At 34.9% G+C, this 17,020-nt stretch overlaps 3 protein-coding genes across 3 annotated transcripts; 2 read left to right on the top strand and 1 right to left on the bottom strand.

The window, feature by feature from the left end:
- Window positions 1–378: 378 nt before the first annotated feature.
- Window positions 379–4,397, top strand: LOC108455529 (uncharacterized). The gene is made up of 7 exons (XM_053018920.1): window positions 379–2,334; window positions 2,494–2,584; window positions 2,685–2,842; window positions 2,951–3,002; window positions 3,092–3,168; window positions 3,256–3,349; window positions 3,432–4,397. Exons 1-7 carry the CDS (start codon window positions 721–723, stop codon window positions 4,187–4,189), a joined length of 2,844 nt encoding a protein of 947 aa, XP_052874880.1. The 5' UTR covers window positions 379–720; the 3' UTR covers window positions 4,190–4,397.
- A 648-nt stretch (window positions 4,398–5,045) lies between these two features.
- Window positions 5,046–8,178, top strand: LOC108456539 (uncharacterized). The gene is made up of 5 exons (XM_017755089.2): window positions 5,046–5,842; window positions 5,940–5,997; window positions 6,084–6,201; window positions 6,299–6,416; window positions 7,680–8,178. Exons 1-5 carry the CDS (start codon window positions 5,285–5,287, stop codon window positions 7,737–7,739), a joined length of 912 nt encoding a protein of 303 aa, XP_017610578.1. The 5' UTR covers window positions 5,046–5,284; the 3' UTR covers window positions 7,740–8,178.
- Window positions 8,179–9,957: 1,779 nt separating this feature from the next.
- LOC108454383 (putative E3 ubiquitin-protein ligase XBAT31) lies at window positions 9,958–13,203 on the bottom strand. Its single transcript, XM_017752827.2, has 8 exons — window positions 12,542–13,203; window positions 12,358–12,417; window positions 12,182–12,253; window positions 11,966–12,087; window positions 11,726–11,866; window positions 11,540–11,647; window positions 10,841–11,099; window positions 9,958–10,715 (listed from the first exon to the last, which is right to left on the bottom strand). The coding sequence occupies exons 1-8, from the start codon at window positions 12,719–12,721 to the stop codon at window positions 10,281–10,283; spliced, it is 1,377 nt and encodes a 458-aa protein (XP_017608316.1). The 5' UTR covers window positions 12,722–13,203; the 3' UTR covers window positions 9,958–10,280.
- Window positions 13,204–17,020: the final 3,817 nt, after the last annotated feature.

Below are 17,020 nucleotides of genomic sequence, written 5' to 3' on the forward strand. Positions count from 1 at the left end.
TTGTTATCATTTTTCACCACATGTCACGTTGTGTTAAGATGCGTAATGGCTTTAACTAAAAAATTTGGGGCGTTAATTTTAACGGTCAACGGTTAAAGTTAATGATTAAATAACTTTTCTTTTATGCATTTCATAATTTTTTTATAATTTTATAAAATTTTACAATTTTTTATATATTTTTAATTTTAATATTTTTAATATTTTTACTAATATTCAATTATTTTTAAACTTTTATTATTTATTATTTTATTTTTTGCCATATATTTTAATTTGAACAAAATTATAGACCGTTAATTTTAACAATTGAAGGTAAAATAATATTTTTAATCCATTTTGAGACTTTAATTGAGCATAATTATTAAAAAGAAAAATGGGGGATTTTTACCTTAAGCCAAAGAAAAACATTAACCATGAAAGTGAGGGTAGCAAATTCGCCAATGGCTCCTCCCGCCTTATTAAGATGTCAAAATAATGTAATGGCTCCTATTTGACCGTTTCTCCTCTTTTTCCTTCACTCCTTAAAACAGTAATCTTCCCTTGTTTTCCTCTCTTCCATCCTTCGTTTCTCTTTCCTTCCCATTCCCTCCAATACCCTTTCAAAGCAAACCCCAAAGAAACAAACGTCATTGGAACCAAACCTGAAAGCCTTTTTTTTTTTCTTCTTTTTCTTTCTTTCTTTCTTTGCCTATTGTTTTGTGTGTGTTTAGTAAATGTGTCAAAATGAATGCTCGAAGAATGGATCGCAAGAAAACCATGACCATGAATTGGGATGGCCTACGAGACGACGATGATGAGTTCTTCGACCCTAGCGATACAGGTCATGAGTCGGAAGGTTCTGATGACGAGAACGAAGATTTCGATGACTGTCACGTTTCTTTCGCTTCCACGGTGCCGCCGGTCACAACGGAGTTTCGAACCGTCGCCGCCACCGCAACCCCAGTGGCTCCCGACTACAATATGTGGATGACGTCTCCAGGGTCCATTAAGGCACGGAGGCAAAAGCTTTTTCAAGGCATGGGCTTAAATTCTAACAAACAACTCCTCAGTCTTAAACGTGCCATTACCAACAAGGTTGCTTTCCATCCGGCTTCGACTCCGGCTCCTGCTCGTGCTCGTGCTCCTGCTCCTGCACCTGCACCTGCTCCTGCTCCTGCTCCTGCTCCTGCTCCTACTCGTGCTCCTACTCCTACTCCTACTCCTACTCCTACTCCTACTACCACTTCGGCAAAACCCGAAGTTCCGGTAGCTACTAAGAGCAGTGCTCCTACAAAGGAACCCCAAAAATCCAGTGAAGAATCTTCGGAACAGGAATTGCAATCTCACTTGCCGGTTTCTTTCTTGCTGGTACGATCCCGGTCCGAAGGCGAGATTGAGTCACGTTCGATCGAGAAGCAAAGGAAACTAGATATGTTGGGTACGGTGTCAAAGCAACGCCTGGCGAGAACGTATTCTATGATATCAACCCCACAAGCAAAAGCACACCTACGTCCGGGAAACATTAAGGCTTCGAAGGGTAACCAGACAAGCAAGCAAAGCGGGCCTTTAACCTCGATATTCTCTAAACGTGGGTTCGAATCATTTTTCTTGATTAAGAATTTAGATACGGGGAAAGAGTTCATCGTGAACGAGTATGATCAAGACGGGAAGTGGAACAAGCTGAGTGATCTTCAAACGGGGAAGAAGCTAACGATGGAGGAATTCGACAAATGTGTGGGGTATTCGCCAGTGGTGAAAGAGCTAATGCGTCGAGCAAATGATAACAAGTCCAACTCGTATATTTCCAAGAGTTTGAAGATGAGCATGAGTAAAGGTGCAGCCATGTTGAAGAGCATTAAAGGGGTGGCTAATTCCATGGCATTAAGAGGGGAGAAGGAGAGGGAGGTAGTGTTAGCCCTGGAACAAAAGAATAATGCCAACAAGAATGGAAATAACCAATGGGTGAAAGTTAGACAAACAGGGAAATCATACAAGGAATTGAGTGCTTTAAATTTATGTCAAGAAATTCAAGCTCATGAGGGATCCATTTGGATCATCAAGTTTAGCACGGATGCAAGGTATTTAGCCAGTGCCGGTGAGGATACGGTAATTCATGTGTGGGAAGTACAAGAATGTGAGGTGTTGTCCAACAATGAAGGGAGTTTAGTAACACCAGGGAGTTCACCACTTCATCCATCCCTCGCAGGCTCTATGGATCTAGATGCCGATAAAAGGAAAGGAAAGGTTCCTGATTATGTCCGTAAGCCTGAAGTTGTGTTTTCGCTCTCTGACAGACCAATCTATTCTCTCAATGGCCATACCGAAGATGTTTTGGACTTGTCCTGGTCCAAATCTCAGGTTTTCTTCTCAAAATCTCCACCACATTAACTTAATCTAACCTGAGTTGATCATAAAAAAAAAAAAAAAAACAATAACCCCAGCTTAAAAATGTCTTTAAATGAAGATAAAATCATGGAGATGTTTAAAGGTGTAAATTGATTTTTATGAATTTTTCAGCAACTACTTTCATCTTCAATGGACAAAACTGTAAGGCTATGGGACCTGGAAAGCAAGAGTTGTATAAAGGTGTTTGCTCATAGTGACTATGGTATGATTACCATTCCATTTCAACTTAAAATGCTAAACTAGTTCATGTTGTTGTATAAAACTATAATCTCAGAGCTTTGGGTTCCGGTGTTGGTTTGCAGTAACTTGCATACACTTCAACCCTTCTGACGACAATCATTTCATAAGTGGATCGCTGGATGCGAAAGTTCGAATTTGGAACGTACCAGAGAGGAGAGTTGTTGATTGGACTGATCTCAACGAAATGGTTACTGCCGCCTGCTACTCCCCTGATGGCCAGGTCTTGTAATTCATTCAAACTATTCATATGAAAACAACATTTATATCTTGAAATTATCCAACCTCTAACTCTTTCTAAATTGTGTACATATGTTTTTCATTATTGAAGAGTGCCTTCATTGGTTCACATAAAGGCAATTGTCGACTGTACAGTACTGAAGGTATATATAGTTCACTCTTTTTGGTTCAAATTTTACCATCGACTTTTTTCCCCTTTTTTATAATATTCTTGTTATCTCCGATGAACTAGAATGCAAACTAAATCAGCTAGAACAGATTTTTCTTCAAAAAAGCAAGGCTAATGCTAAAAAGATCACTGGTTTCCAGGTAACCTTGCCAATTACGTTGCCATTCATTCATTTCCATATTTTCGAAGTTAAATCACTTATAAACCCACATAATTTGATCAAACAGTATTGTCCAACTAATCCTTCTCAAGTACTCGTTACTTCCGCGGATTCTCGAATCCGGATCATGGAAGGATCAGAAGTCATTTATAGATGCAGCGGTACCGATCTCAACAAGACTTAAATTTTGTTATTCGTTTTTCGTTTTCGTTCCCAACGTCTGCATATGTTGGTATTTTTCAGGGTTCCGAAACACCAGCAGTCAAATTGCGGCATCTTTTACTCAAGACGGAAAATATGTGTTAACTGCAAGTGAAGATTCCCAAGTATTCGTTTGGAGGTATGACGAGCCTCGAAACACGGGCACAGCGAAAAGAACTGCAGTCCCTGCTCGAGGTTACGAGCAGTTCCCGTGTAAAGCTGTTTCGGTAGCAATCCCGTGGCCTGGGACTATAAAAGGCGAGACTCCATCGATGTCAAAGAAAAACTCGAAACGAACCCAACCCGGTGAATCACCAAGCAATGAAGACGACGCTCAACCGAACAAGAAAGGCTTGCCACCACTTCCTAAGAAGAACAACACAGAGAAAACTACTAGTCCTTCGGAAGAAGATCCAGCACAAGCTTCTGCTGTTGATCCTGGGATCCCCGAGTCATCGTCTTCGATGTCGAGATCTTCGTCATCAAGCAAAGACGATTTGCCAGCCGATTCATCAGCTAGCAACCTCAACTCTTCTTCCTCAATAAAAACTGGGGATTCGTCTTCTAATGCCAACTCTGGCTCCACAAAAAGCGAGGAATCAGGTTCGGTGCCGTCTGCAGCAGCAGCAGCAGCAGCAGCACCATCCATTTGGTCATGGTTCGATGTTGTAGGCGGTGGAGCTGGAAACACTCCTACGGAAACAACGGCTTGGGGCCTAGTAATCGTTACAGCCACACTAGATGGTGAAATCAAGATCTACCAAAATTTTGGGTTGCCACGTAAAATTAACCTCATCTAAACATTGATTGATTACACAACGACAAAGTTTAGCCCCAAGCAATCAAATTAAGCTGCAAAAGAGGTTTTATTTTTTTCTTATAAGACTGTTTTGTATATTAATATCTATAGCTAATCAAATGTAACAAAATTTTGTTCATACATTCATTTCGTTGTACAATCCTAATGAATAATCATGCAGAAGAAATTGCTCAGTGTTTTAACAATTTCACTTCTTTTTAGCTTAAGTAAAAAATACTTTGTTTAGTTAAAAGAATGTAATTTTAAACTTTAAAAACAATTTTGTTAAGAGGGCTGGTTTTGAACTCTAATTTATAGAATAAAATGGACATGGAAAATATAAAAAAATAAACTCTCACTAAAACAATAAAAAATAATTAAATCATTAAAAAATTTCACCCGTGCTACGTTCACATATATTTACTTTTTTAAATTCTAAAAAATATAAAAAAATTAAGTCCAAAATAAATATAAATATAGGCAATTTAATGTCCAAGTTTATTTGAATATGAAAACTCATTTTTTCTAAACTCATTAATATTATAAATATTATTAACAAGATGTAAAAATTATAAATGATTATTAAAATATACAAATTATAGAATAATTATTAATTATTAAATATTCCAAAATTTATTAAAAATATAAATAAATAAAAGTTCTAAAATGTAATACATTAAAAATTTGTCAAAATAATCGATTAAAATGTAGTGATAAAGCATATTTTACGAAAATATAAATTTGAAGCTGTTTGGGCAACCACAACCTTAAATATGGTCAAAATATGAAAACAGGTAAAGTTCGGGCCTAAAGAGTGTCAATAAGACTAATTTTTACTTATCAGTCACCTTGGCCCATTTTAACTGACACCTCAATCACATCCAGCCCGTTTCTCAAACTAGTCGGCCCAGAAAAGTTCCGTGCGGGGGAAGCTGCTTCCCGGAGCTTCCAATACGCCGCCGTTTAATTTACTTGTTGGGATTTGAATTCAAAATCAGATCCATTTCTCCCGCTGCTTAAGCCCGACACTCCTCACTGCATTATCTGGAAATCCAGTTAGATCTTCCCTTTAAAGATAGTAACAAAAAGAACAAAAATGAACTCTATCACTTCACCGGTTACCTGCACCATCGATGACAAGGACCTAGACGACGCCGCATTATGGGCTGTTATCGACTCCGCCGCCGCCTCCCACTCCTCCTCCAAGCACCGCAAACCCTTGGCGATCAAATACCACAGCCATCAATCCCCGCCCACCCCCGTTTCGGACCCCTCGCCCCCCCGGAAATTTCCTAACCAAAAGTTTCAGAACCCTAACCATCAATTTTATTCCCCTCCTAGCTCGAATTGCCGCCGGTTTACTAACTCTGGGGAAGACTATCACCGACCGTACAAAATCGCGAGGTCTTGCGCTTCCGAGGTCAGCGAGACAAGCCCGGTTGCTATAGTACAGAGGACACCAATAACCTCTTTGCCGGAGCGGTCGCCGGAGATGTATTTGTCTCCGGGTTTCGGAAGAGTTGACGTTAATGGATCCGAGGTGTCGCCGGGGAGTAGCGTAAGGAGCGAGGAGAAGGAAGGAATGAGGCATAGCTTGTCCGGGATGTTTCCTTCGGTTGCACTGTTTAAGCAGTATCAGAATGCAGCCATGGCGGTAATTTAACCTTTTATTTTAATAGAAACTTATCTTCAACGTATTAAAATTTTTTTACGTTACATTTCATAAGAATGATGTCCCATTAAATGAACAGATTTTGGAGAAATCTGATTATACGATGATATCAGGAAACCCTTTCATTAAAAAATCAGGTAAATTAACTCTGATTCGCTTCTCAGCTCTTTCATATTTGACATTTATGTGGTAAAATTTAAAATGTGAGCTTCAAGTTTTGTAGGTTGGAGGAAAATATCGTTTTACTTCAACCTCTCCTACGAAATCAAAGACAAGAACATTGAATTCGATGAAAACCGCAATGTTCAGCGTGCTGAATTCGTGGTTCGGGCTTATATGCAGTATGTTCCTTTAAACTCTTGAAAAATTAAAGGTACTTCTTTGATGGTTAGTGGTTACTTTGTTTTCCATTTCTATTTTGTCTGATCATGTTGGCAGAGGTGGGAGATTCTCTGATGGGTGGGGCTCGTGTGAGCGGAGGGAGAAGAGATTTCTAAAACCAAACCATGATATCCCTAGTACAGCAGAAACCAGAGCTAAGAACAAAGCATGTCAGGTAGGTGTTTCTTTCCTTTACTCTCACATTTGCTTGTTTCTTTCATAGGCTTTAAGTTAATCTTAATCTCAGACTATTTCAATGTTGCTTCAAAGTTGGAATAGTCGTTTGTTTAACTGGAAATATGAGTTTTGCTCAAATTCATGTGAAGTTCACGTATTTAGTCTGAGTTTGAATTCTATCTTCATGATTTTAATGCCTCTTAATGCAAAATGCAAGCTTTTTGTAGATTAGTTGTTACTCCCATGGAATTTAAGGTAAATGGTGGGGTTTTTACATTTTAATGATCATTGAGGAGGCCTAGCTGAGAAATGTACCATAAGCTAGTGTTTTGCTCCAGCAATCAATGATCAGAAACAATGTTGCTTGGTCAATGAATGGTTTCAAAGTAAGCTGTAAATAATTCGAGCTGGATTTGAAATTCATAGTTCGAAACTTGGCACAAGTTCAATTGATTAAAATTGTCTAAGCCCGAGATTCGATGTAAACTAAAAGAAAAGCATTATCAACCTCAGCTCGATTAAGCTGATTTATATATATATTCAAACTTGAGTTAGGACTCGTGCCATATACAATTTATTTGGGGTAAAATGATAGTTTAATATCAAAATTATATTTATAAATAGAAAGTTTGGTTAAGCTTGCAAGCTCTATGAACCAAATATACTTGAATTCAGGATTGCTTGATGGAATAAATTTCTTAATTTTTGTAGTCAAACTTGAATAATTTGTAAGCAGAGGTATCTCATTTACAATCTTAGTTTCAAGTAAAAAAAACCCTATGTTTCTCTGTCAATACTCAATAGCCTTCCTTGCTTTTGCTGTAGCCATTTTTCAATCTCAAGAAACCACAGCTACTACTAGCTTTGTTTTGGTTTAAATATATATTTAAAATTTAATCCATTTCTTCATGGTTTAAATATATATTGTATGTTATCATGGCTAAATTTTTTTCATTAAGTTTGTTGGTGTAATATTTTAATTAAAAAAAAAAAGAACTTACTAAATAGCCATATCACAAAAAATATATTATTACAATAAACTTGAAATAAACAAAAGAGCTTGAACTAAATTTTAAATATTGGGAAAGTAGAAGCACTCGCTGCACATTTTAACCTTTTGTTTTTCATTTCCTACAGCTTACTGGATAAGTTCTTTTGTATCCATCAAATAATTATTTGCACTGCAACTCCATTATTCTGATTCATTTGATCGTCATGTGCTTTGTGGTTAGATTTTAGATAGTTGTTAATATATTTGCAGGATCTGCTAGGAATTGGGGAGTATCGTCCTGGTGCAAGCCAATTTCAGCGACAAATATAGCCATTCATTTTATCCCGCTCCATGTTGCAGTTAATTTCCGACTATCACAAAAATCACCGCCGGAGACATCCCTTCGCCCCCCAAAAAATAATAATTAAAGAGCAAAGCTTAAAAACCGATTTCTTTGTGAAAACAACATAGAACTTACGCAAATGGAATTGCTTCTGATTCAAAATTAGTTACCCATTCACCCCCCCAAAAAAAAACAAAAGCGTGAAGGCCCTTATAAGGGCCAATAACTCGGCTTTTACACAAATCCTGAACTCCTAACTTTGGGCTAGGACCCAGCACACATTATACTCAACATTTAAGAATGTAAGTATGGATGTATTATTGTTGTTTTGATATTGATATGTTTTCCATTTATCTATATTTTCCAAACATTTTATATTTAAATTTATAGTTTTTTAATAAAACTTGTATTATATAAACATATAAACATACTTCAATTACATAAGTATAAATATATTTATATGTAAATATGAATCTTAAAGTTAATAATTTTGTATAATTAACAAGTGGTTGAATGCAATGATAAGAATACATTACATTTCTAATGGAAGAATACAAGTTCGAACTTTAAAAATAATATTAAGAATGATAACCTCAAATCTTAAATATAAACCATAAAATAGACATATAATAATTCAAAAGAATCATTGGTTTAAATTTTCATCCATTTATTTCATTAATTATTGCTGTAAAATTCACTTACCTTTTAAAAATGCATGATCCTCTCAGTGAAGGATACAATTACTCTCAAAAGTTTATTTATTACTAATGAATTTTAAATAAACAGATAAATTTACTTGTAATTACTTATTGTTGTTCCTATTTTGTTCTATTCAAGAATTTTAAATTAAATAAAAATATAATTAGTTATAAAATTATTTTAACATAGTTAAATTAAATTAAGTTCAATTATAAATTGCATTATATTTTAATATAAGCATATATCAAACATATTATATTTTTAATTAATATTTTGTAAGTTAATTTTTAAAATAATGCCATGAATGATCAACAAATTATGATAATCTGTCCCCTCCTATGGATTAGGCGACAGTTTTCACAAATTTTACGAACAAAAGCCCTCACTTTCATAGTTGTTATTCCTTAAATTTTTCCGAATTCGCTTATTGGAAGAAAATAAATTTCTTGAAATTTGAATTGGATCCCCTTAAAAGGCATCTTGAAGTTGAAAAAACTACCTAATTATTCGAATCATTGTTGCGAAGTCTATAAATTATACACCCCTGGTTGAATCATAAACACTTACTTCACTTTTGTTGAGTCTATCCCACGTTGGTAAAACTCTTCCGAAACATAACTTAAAATCAGATCTTCATTATCTAAAGGAATCCAGAGTGAGAGTGATTTACTAATTAAACCTTCATGAATCCATTTTTTTGTTCTTTTATTCTGGGTAAAACTTCCTTGATGTATTAACTACGCTAAGACAGGAGGAGTTCTATTAGACAACTTGCTTTTTTTTTTCTTTTTTTTTTTTTTTTGCACAAATGGAGATAAATTTAATTTTCCTTTTTTCCCCTCCTTTATTGAATAACTTTTAATGCAAATACATGCTAAGTTTAAACTTATTTTTATATAGATAGTGAGTTTGATATGAAATCATTTTTCTTTATTTCTTTGCTTTTGAATTTTAACCAATTTATTTTTCATTAAAACATTTAAAAAATGATAACTAATTACTTTTAAATAAAAACACTTCGTGTTGATATATAATTGAATTGAATATAATCTTAAAATACTTAACTTCACTTGAGGCAAATATAGTTTAACTAGAATTTAGTTTTATATTATTCCAATGTATAATTTTAAAGTAAATGAATTTTCATTATTCTGAGGAAATGATAAAATAAATTACTTAGTGAATAAATCTCAAGGAGAATCCCACATTGATTTTTTTTTTTAGGGTAAATGAGTATTTTCATAGGGGTACTCGTATTTTACACAAAACTTCAAAAGTAAATAAACATAAAGTACAGTACCGACAATCACGGGACATATAGTCGGTCGAATCCAAAGGAAAAAGCAAGAACCTTGGCCTTTGGATAAATGGAGAAATTGTATTTTGACCCTCGTAAAAGTTAATAATTTTAAACCCGTTAAGCTTATAATTTTAACAAAATTCCCCCTGCATATAGTTAACATAGATCAAATCTAGCCTAGCTTGGTTGGATGGTTAGTCACAAAGTTAATATATAAGAATATGATCTAATAAGGGGCAGTAAAGCAAAATGCATTACAGTAAAACCTGCTCGCCTTAACAGTTTAAAGTTAATATGAGTTATAATTACGAGCATCCAGTGAAAATTTGACCCCCATTATATATTATATATATTTCTTTCAGAAAAAGGAAAATGTAGTCCACTGCTTCTTCATTCCAAAAAGCAGACCGCAAGAGTATTTAGGGTCTGTCCCCGATCTCATAGCTCATTATAATCAATGATATAAGCCGGATATAGAAGAATGGAGTTCAAAGAGCATACCAATTATACTCTCCTTGACTGTTGCCTGTCAGAACTTCTCAGTTTCTTCACTACATTCAGCAGGCACTTTTCCAGGACTACCCATTTTCCCGAACGAGCTGATGGCCGACAAACCTTTGAAACTGCTGCTTCCTTCACTGAAATTAGACTTCCTAGATTTAATTGGCTTAGAGGGACTGAATTCTGCTCCTGTATCGATGTTGGTCATCATTCCACTACTCAGCCTTAAAGGACTAGCATCTGCTTCTGATTCGTTGTTGTCGATTTTGGCGACAACTAGTTGGGTGATTCCCCTACGGCAGAAGGGGCAAACTAGGACTAAAGGAGATGCTGTCAGTGGGTTGGGCTTCTTGTGGCAGCATAGAGCTAAAATGCAATGAGCACACATCCGGTGACCACATTGTCTAATTTCTATTGTGCATAGCCGGTCAAAGCATATGCAGCATACATCCACGTCGCTTGCCTGTTTAACACAACTTTCATCGGTGAATTAACAGCTACATTCATTTTATAATAGACTATTAACATCTTACATGTAATCTTTGCATAGAGCTGCGTAAAAGAAAAATAAGCTGTACACATTGTTACCTCGGAGGCAGTATCGTCAGCTTCGACCTCGTGCTGTGAAGCAGATGGAAGTTCATGGACTGTATCCTTCAAAATGGCTCTCTCCCTCTCTCTGTTAGCCTCCATTAAGGCCTTCTCCAAGAGCTCTTTTGCTTCTGGATTAAGCTCGCTTATGAACCTTAAAGGCAATGGCCAAACAAGAGGTTCTGCAGATGCAGGGTTCAACAAAGCTGCACATGCATCGTGTTTGTGCTTCAAAGCAATCAAATATGGTATTCTCCTGCAAATACATTAGAATCAAGGCTTTCAATGACAGTATAGAATAAACAAATTAACGGCTATTGTGTTGAAGGAAGTTCAATAGTATATAGTTCCTATAGAAGTCATAATCAGAGAAGAAATGATTTCACCATGAAATAGAAAACAGAAAAAACGAAAAAGAAATATCGAATTTCCTATAAGTTTTAGGATATAGAGTGTATCTTAACTTGTAGTTTGAATGTCAAGCTGAATGCAAGATGCTTTTCACTAAAATCAAATTGAGCATTCAACCACGAAAGCTATACTCAATGTGACAAAGTCGATAAACAGAACACTTATATAGTCATTTTAGCCTAGCAGATGAAAATAATGCAAAAATTTTGATTCGGAACACCATGGATTTTGAACTGTAAGAAAGTAATAATTGAAGTTCGTCTTCCCTTTTCCATATATGCTTACCCATATGAATCCGGTTGAAGCCTATCAGCTCCCCAAGCAAGTAATTCCCGGATACACTCAATAGAACCCCCGCGTGCGGCAAAATGAAGAGGTGTGCTCCCAGGGTAGCTGCAAAGTGACCTAAAATCAATCCAGATTTCACAACTAAAAAGGATCAAAACACACAAATAATCAAAGATAAATTACCCATTTCCACCAGTTGAAGCACAAACAAGAGCCCCATTATCTAAGAGTGCATGAGCACAATCAGACCATCCTTCACGAGCTGCCAAATGCAGAGGCGTAGCACCGTTCTCATCTCTTATATTAACAAATCTCGCAAAGCCCCTACAAATTCACAATGCCATTCAATTCAATCAGACAGCAACACAAAGTTTAAGTTCATGAATTTGGCCACTTCTTTTTAAAGGGTAAAGAGAAAGAGACCAAGAATCTGCAAGGGGGCTGCTGTGAGCAGCAGAAAGAAGAGCTTGAAGGCAATCAAAATGGCCATAGTAGGCAGCATAATGCAAGCAAGTCCTTCCTTGAAGTGAATCAAACATCAATACCTGATTAATTTTTCATAAACATCACACTGATCAGTTTCTAAGCAAACACAAAATAGTACAGTGTAGCAGGATAAAAAGGAAAAACATGACATACATATGATCCACTCTGGATAAGCCTTTTCACACAGTCGGTCTTCCCATGCATTGCAGCCAACATCAATGGGGTCTAAACCCATCACAAGCACAACAGATCAATGGGATAGAAATAAAGCCAGCCAATCAGAAACATGCAAGGGAAAGAAAGAAGAATTCCTTTCTGAAAACAAGTACCTGTCTGTGACGATTCAAGATGTCTGAATTTGGATGCCGATCTAAAAGAAACGAAAGAATCTGCAGCAATGATCAAAACCAGACACCAAAACAAAAGAATCCCAGAAAGAAACCATCAACATTGTCCCCCGAAATAAAATCCCAAAATCGATTAAGAAACAAACAAACAAAAAAAAGAACCCACCTCGATCTGGCCATGGATAGCTGCCACATGAAGTATAGACAACTTCCCATATCGAGTGGTGCTTTTTAAGGTAACTGGGTCTGCTTCAACCATTGCCTTAACCATGTCCAAGTCACCTGTCTGAACAGCACTGAGCAAATCATTCTCATGGTTTTCCAAGCAGCTAAGCTTTTGACCCATCACCTTCTGTCCACCTTATCTGTTATTATAAACGAATGGAGAACTGCCACAGACCCAGCGGAGTCTACCTCACGCGCCACCAGTAGGTGGTGGTGAAGTGGATGCTGATGGTGATAGTGGCAAAGGAGAGATTGTGAAAGTGAAATGGGCTTTTATTTAATCTAATGTAATCTAATCTAATCTATATGTACTACCACTTAACTAGACAGACACTATGGAGGTGATGCCTCGTAGTTTGGTCCGAGATTTCAGGCCATTGCCAAAATGCATTTCGGACACTTTAAGATTCTCTTCATGTATTTGTTCCTTGGCCTTTGCTTTGCTGGGAATTAGAATTTTAACTTTAACATGGAACATTATCTTGTCTTAAAATTTTTAATCTTATTGCTGTCAATTTCTCAAACAGTTTAATTCCCCTCCATGACCGAAAGCTATGAGAATATGCTCCTTTTCTTTTTTATGCTTTTAATTGAATCTTCTATTTTAATATTTCTACTTTCATGCTTCAAGTCAAATAAAATCAGACTTAAAAGAGAGAGAGAGAGAGAGCACTCCAATCGTTGAATGTGAGACAGTACAATAGAAATACGGTGAAAATCAATAGAACAAGTGTTAGGTCTAATTATTATATCAGTCCTCCTTTTATTTATACAATTAGAATTTAATCTCTCTATTAAAGTGGGAGGATTCCTTTTGAGACCATCCCAAAATTTAAAACAATCCTTTCCGGCCTTCCATTAAACGGGATAAATGCATTTTTGGTCTCTCTAAAATTAATAAGTTAAGTTAAACTTTTTTAATAAAAATTTTTAGTTTTAGTCCTTCCAATTTTTATAATATTATCTTGCTCCCTTTAAATAATTTTTTTATTTCGCTCTTGCATGTAATATTGTTTACGAGACTTTTTTTTTTCATTTTAGAAATATCATATAATCTAATTTAATAGAATTCTTTAGACAATATTATCAATTAAACTTTAATTATTAAATTAAAGGATTAAACGTGCATAAATTAAATTTAAAATATGTAAAAGAACTAGATTTAAGTTCTAAACTTTTCTATTTTTAATTAAAATCATGTTCAAAACAAGTCTTTGGGTAAAATAGGAAAAAATGCTTGAACTAAAATTAAATACTAATAATGGACATTTTAAATTTTATTATTTTAACAACCAAATAAAATGTCAATATTTTAATCTATTGAAACTCTGGAATATCTATTTTCACCCGATTAAACTTTTGATTAATCGAAATTTTAAGAGGGTCTATAATCAACTTGTGTGAAAACATGGAATCAATTGAGTAAAAAAGAGATATGTGGGGGGTTAATGATTCGGATGGTTAATTCAGGAAATAAAGTTTTGGGGGGGGGGATGAGACAAATTAGCTTTTCTTCTTTTGACTTGTATTCTTCATTGTTACCCTCCTTGGTATCAACATATACTTCAACCTTTTACTTTTTGGTGTTTTCTGTCTGTTAATTACAGCTCGGAAGGAAAAGTTTGGAAAAACAAATTTTAACAAAAGCTGAGATGGTATGTTGATGTGTTACAGCCCGCACAAAAGAGCCCGTGATTAAGGCAATCAATACGATAAGATTACTCGGTTTATTTATTTGAATCTCGGTTAAATTATAAATATCCTAATAAATTGTATTTTTATTAAGATAATTATTTTAAATTGTAAAAGATAAATATATATAAAATTTAAATCTCTTATTAATGGAATTAATGTCAATTATTAATTTAATTCGATTTATACTATTAGATCTAGAATAACTCAATTATAAATACAGTTCTCTCTCTATTTATATTCATTTTAATTACGTAAATATTTGATATGCGTTAGTTCAAAAATAAAGTTGACCTAAACAAATTTAAATTTAAAAATTAGCTCTAAAACCGTGCTATTTACAAGAATAAAATTCTAAGCTACCAAAATTAAAGTAAAAATTTAACAAAAAAAAAACCTTATCAATGTTCATGTGCATGCTTCTACTGATTTCATTTATTCCAAATATAGTAACTTATTCTTATTTAAACTTAAGTTGGAGTGAAATTTACGCCACTAAATGAAGGGCTTAAACTTTTTATAAAGTAAAGTTGTATATTTTTCATACATTTGATGGGTGTATTTCAAATTTTAAATGTAAATTACAAATTTATTGACTAAACTTTACTTGGTTGATAAAAAGTTTGCGTTTAAGTTTTGTGTTCAATTTGATTTCTACACAACCTTGTACCTTTTACAATAAATTATTTTGTGGCCAAAAAATTATACTGAGAATTTAGAAATTATATTAATTATTTCCAAAAAGGTATAAATAATTGGAAAAAGAAAACACAAGATAAATAATCCCAAATCAAGAATATAGATAGAATTTAACAATTGTTCTAAGAAGCTTTCTTTCAATTAAAAGATTTATTCTTTACTTTTATTTATTTCATGGTAAAATGGTTTTAATTAAGAAATATTAATGGTGGATAATAGTTTGATCAGTATCGAAGTGGAAAGAGAATATATTCTGAAGATAAAATAAATCAAAAGATATCATTAAAAAAAACATCAGTCAAATAGACATGAGAGAACCTAGGCAAAATATTACTGCACTGTTCCATCAATTGTGTAGATATATTCATCGAAATAATAATAATAAAAGAAAAAACCCAAAGTCCATGAAGAAACAGCGATGAATATCAAAAGATGGTGTTCTTGGAAGGAATCCAGTGGCCACTGCGTCATTTAAGATGATTTCTCAATTGAACTGAGAAACAGGGTAAGCAATCTCATCTCCCGTAGTTTCAAAATAAACCCAATATTTCAACCCCTGTTTCCCAGTGATCTTCCCCACCCACTAGCATCAACCCTGTCCAGATAACGGAAAATCTGAGTAGCTTTTGTGATGGTTACCGGCGGTGTCACTGGTCGGACCTCGTCGGCTGAAACTATCTCAACCAGAGGCCGACTCTGATCTTCTTCTTCTTCAAAGAGTATTGTTATTCAACGGGGATAAGACCTTAGCTTCGAAGTAAGAATACTTCTTCCTTGCTGCATACTTCTACTTTGTCTCCTTTGAAAAACACCGCCATTGTGGTTTAAACACCATTCAGAAATATTGTTGAATGGAAAAGTTTCTTGCCATTTGAATGTTTTGGGCCCCAGAGGGGAGAGTCACCAAATACAGAGACGTTTTAATCTTTTACGAGAGAATAATGGCATAGTTAAGTCAATGGGGGTGCTGAAAGGAGAGGTAAAAGGCAATCAACTTGGCCATAGTAAGCAGCATAATGCAGACAAGTGATTCCTTGTATTTTGCGGGTTAGAATAGAGAGTAGTGGAATGATTAATTGTAGATGGTAATGGGCTTTTTTAAGCGTTTAAGCTGAAGCTCGGAGAGGGAAACAAAGGAAGTGATGTAGAAAAGGGTAAGCAAGCCAAGTACGCCCCCAATGACCGTAAAAAGATCAACAATATTGCAACGAGAAAACGACCCACCTCACCTCAACTCCAAAGGCGAGACCTCAACACATTGCAAGCGGGTAATTACGGTGGGAAAACAAGCAATAACGAGAAAGCTGGATCACCAGAGACTGACAACCATCCACGTTCCACAGCCAAAAGGAGGCGTACAGTCTCTTCCCACAGTCCACCCACAACCATTGTAGAAGCTGGCGCCATCCCTTAAAACATAACAGAGGATGAAAAGAAAAAGGAGAAGATGGGAAGAAGCAGAGGAACTGTGAAAGACAATTCAAGGGGGAGAGGGAAGGGGAGGGCCGATGGCGGTCAACAGAGAACCGACGCCTAGGCTTTTCTTCGGTTAAATTACACCGGTTGTAACTCAACTATTAGCGTAATCTTTTTTTAGTCATTCAACTTCAAAATTTTGTGATTTAGTCACTAACACTATCGTAATTGAGACGACGGGACAGTTTTATTGACATAATAATGAATATAACCCTCAAATATTTATAAATTTTATTAATTTAGTTCTAATTTTAAAAATTAATAAATTTAACCATCAACTTTACAAATTCTATCAATTTAGTCTTAATTCTAAAATAATTTTGAAAATAAAAATAAAAATTCAAAAATCTTTAAAAAAAAAGAAAAATACTAAAATCAATTTTAGAAAATTTTAAAAGTTTTAAAAATAAAAAATATTTTTCTATTTTTAATTAAAATTTCCGTGTTTTGTATAACAAAAATATTGAAAAATAAGTACTACTAAAACATTAGAGAAATTTCGTCAAAAGAAAAAGCATTAGAGAAATTAAAATTTGGTCACCAAGTCTCAATC

The sequence above is a fragment of the Gossypium arboreum genome, chromosome 9, assembly GCF_025698485.1.
Source record: "Gossypium arboreum isolate Shixiya-1 chromosome 9, ASM2569848v2, whole genome shotgun sequence".
Classification (NCBI taxonomy): Eukaryota; Viridiplantae; Streptophyta; class Magnoliopsida; order Malvales; family Malvaceae; genus Gossypium; species Gossypium arboreum.

What these genes read in the sequence shown, in the direction of transcription:
- LOC108455529 (XM_053018920.1), top strand. Translation starts at nt 721, where the DNA reads ATGAATGCTCGAAGAATGGATCGCAAGAAAACCATGACCATGAATTGG. An exon ending in TGTCCTGGTCCAAATCTCAG is followed by an intron (nt 2,335 to 2,493) that starts GTTTTCTTCTCA and finishes TGAATTTTTCAG; the next exon opens with CAACTACTTTCATCTTCAAT. An exon ending in GTTTGCTCATAGTGACTATG is followed by an intron (nt 2,585 to 2,684) that starts GTATGATTACCA and finishes GTTGGTTTGCAG; the next exon opens with TAACTTGCATACACTTCAAC.
- LOC108456539 (XM_017755089.2), top strand. Translation starts at nt 5,285, where the DNA reads ATGAACTCTATCACTTCACCGGTTACCTGCACCATCGATGACAAGGAC. An exon ending in ATCAGAATGCAGCCATGGCG is followed by an intron (nt 5,843 to 5,939) that starts GTAATTTAACCT and finishes TTAAATGAACAG; the next exon opens with ATTTTGGAGAAATCTGATTA. An exon ending in GTGGTTCGGGCTTATATGCA is followed by an intron (nt 6,202 to 6,298) that starts GTATGTTCCTTT and finishes TCATGTTGGCAG; the next exon opens with AGGTGGGAGATTCTCTGATG.
- LOC108454383 (XM_017752827.2), bottom strand. Translation starts at nt 12,721, where the DNA reads ATGGGTCAAAAGCTTAGCTGCTTGGAAAACCATGAGAATGATTTGCTC. An exon ending in CTTCAACCGGATTCATATGG is followed by an intron (nt 11,100 to 11,539) that starts GTAAGCATATAT and finishes ATGTATTTGCAG; the next exon opens with GAGAATACCATATTTGATTG. An exon ending in CTGACGATACTGCCTCCGAG is followed by an intron (nt 10,716 to 10,840) that starts GTAACAATGTGT and finishes TGTGTTAAACAG; the next exon opens with GCAAGCGACGTGGATGTATG.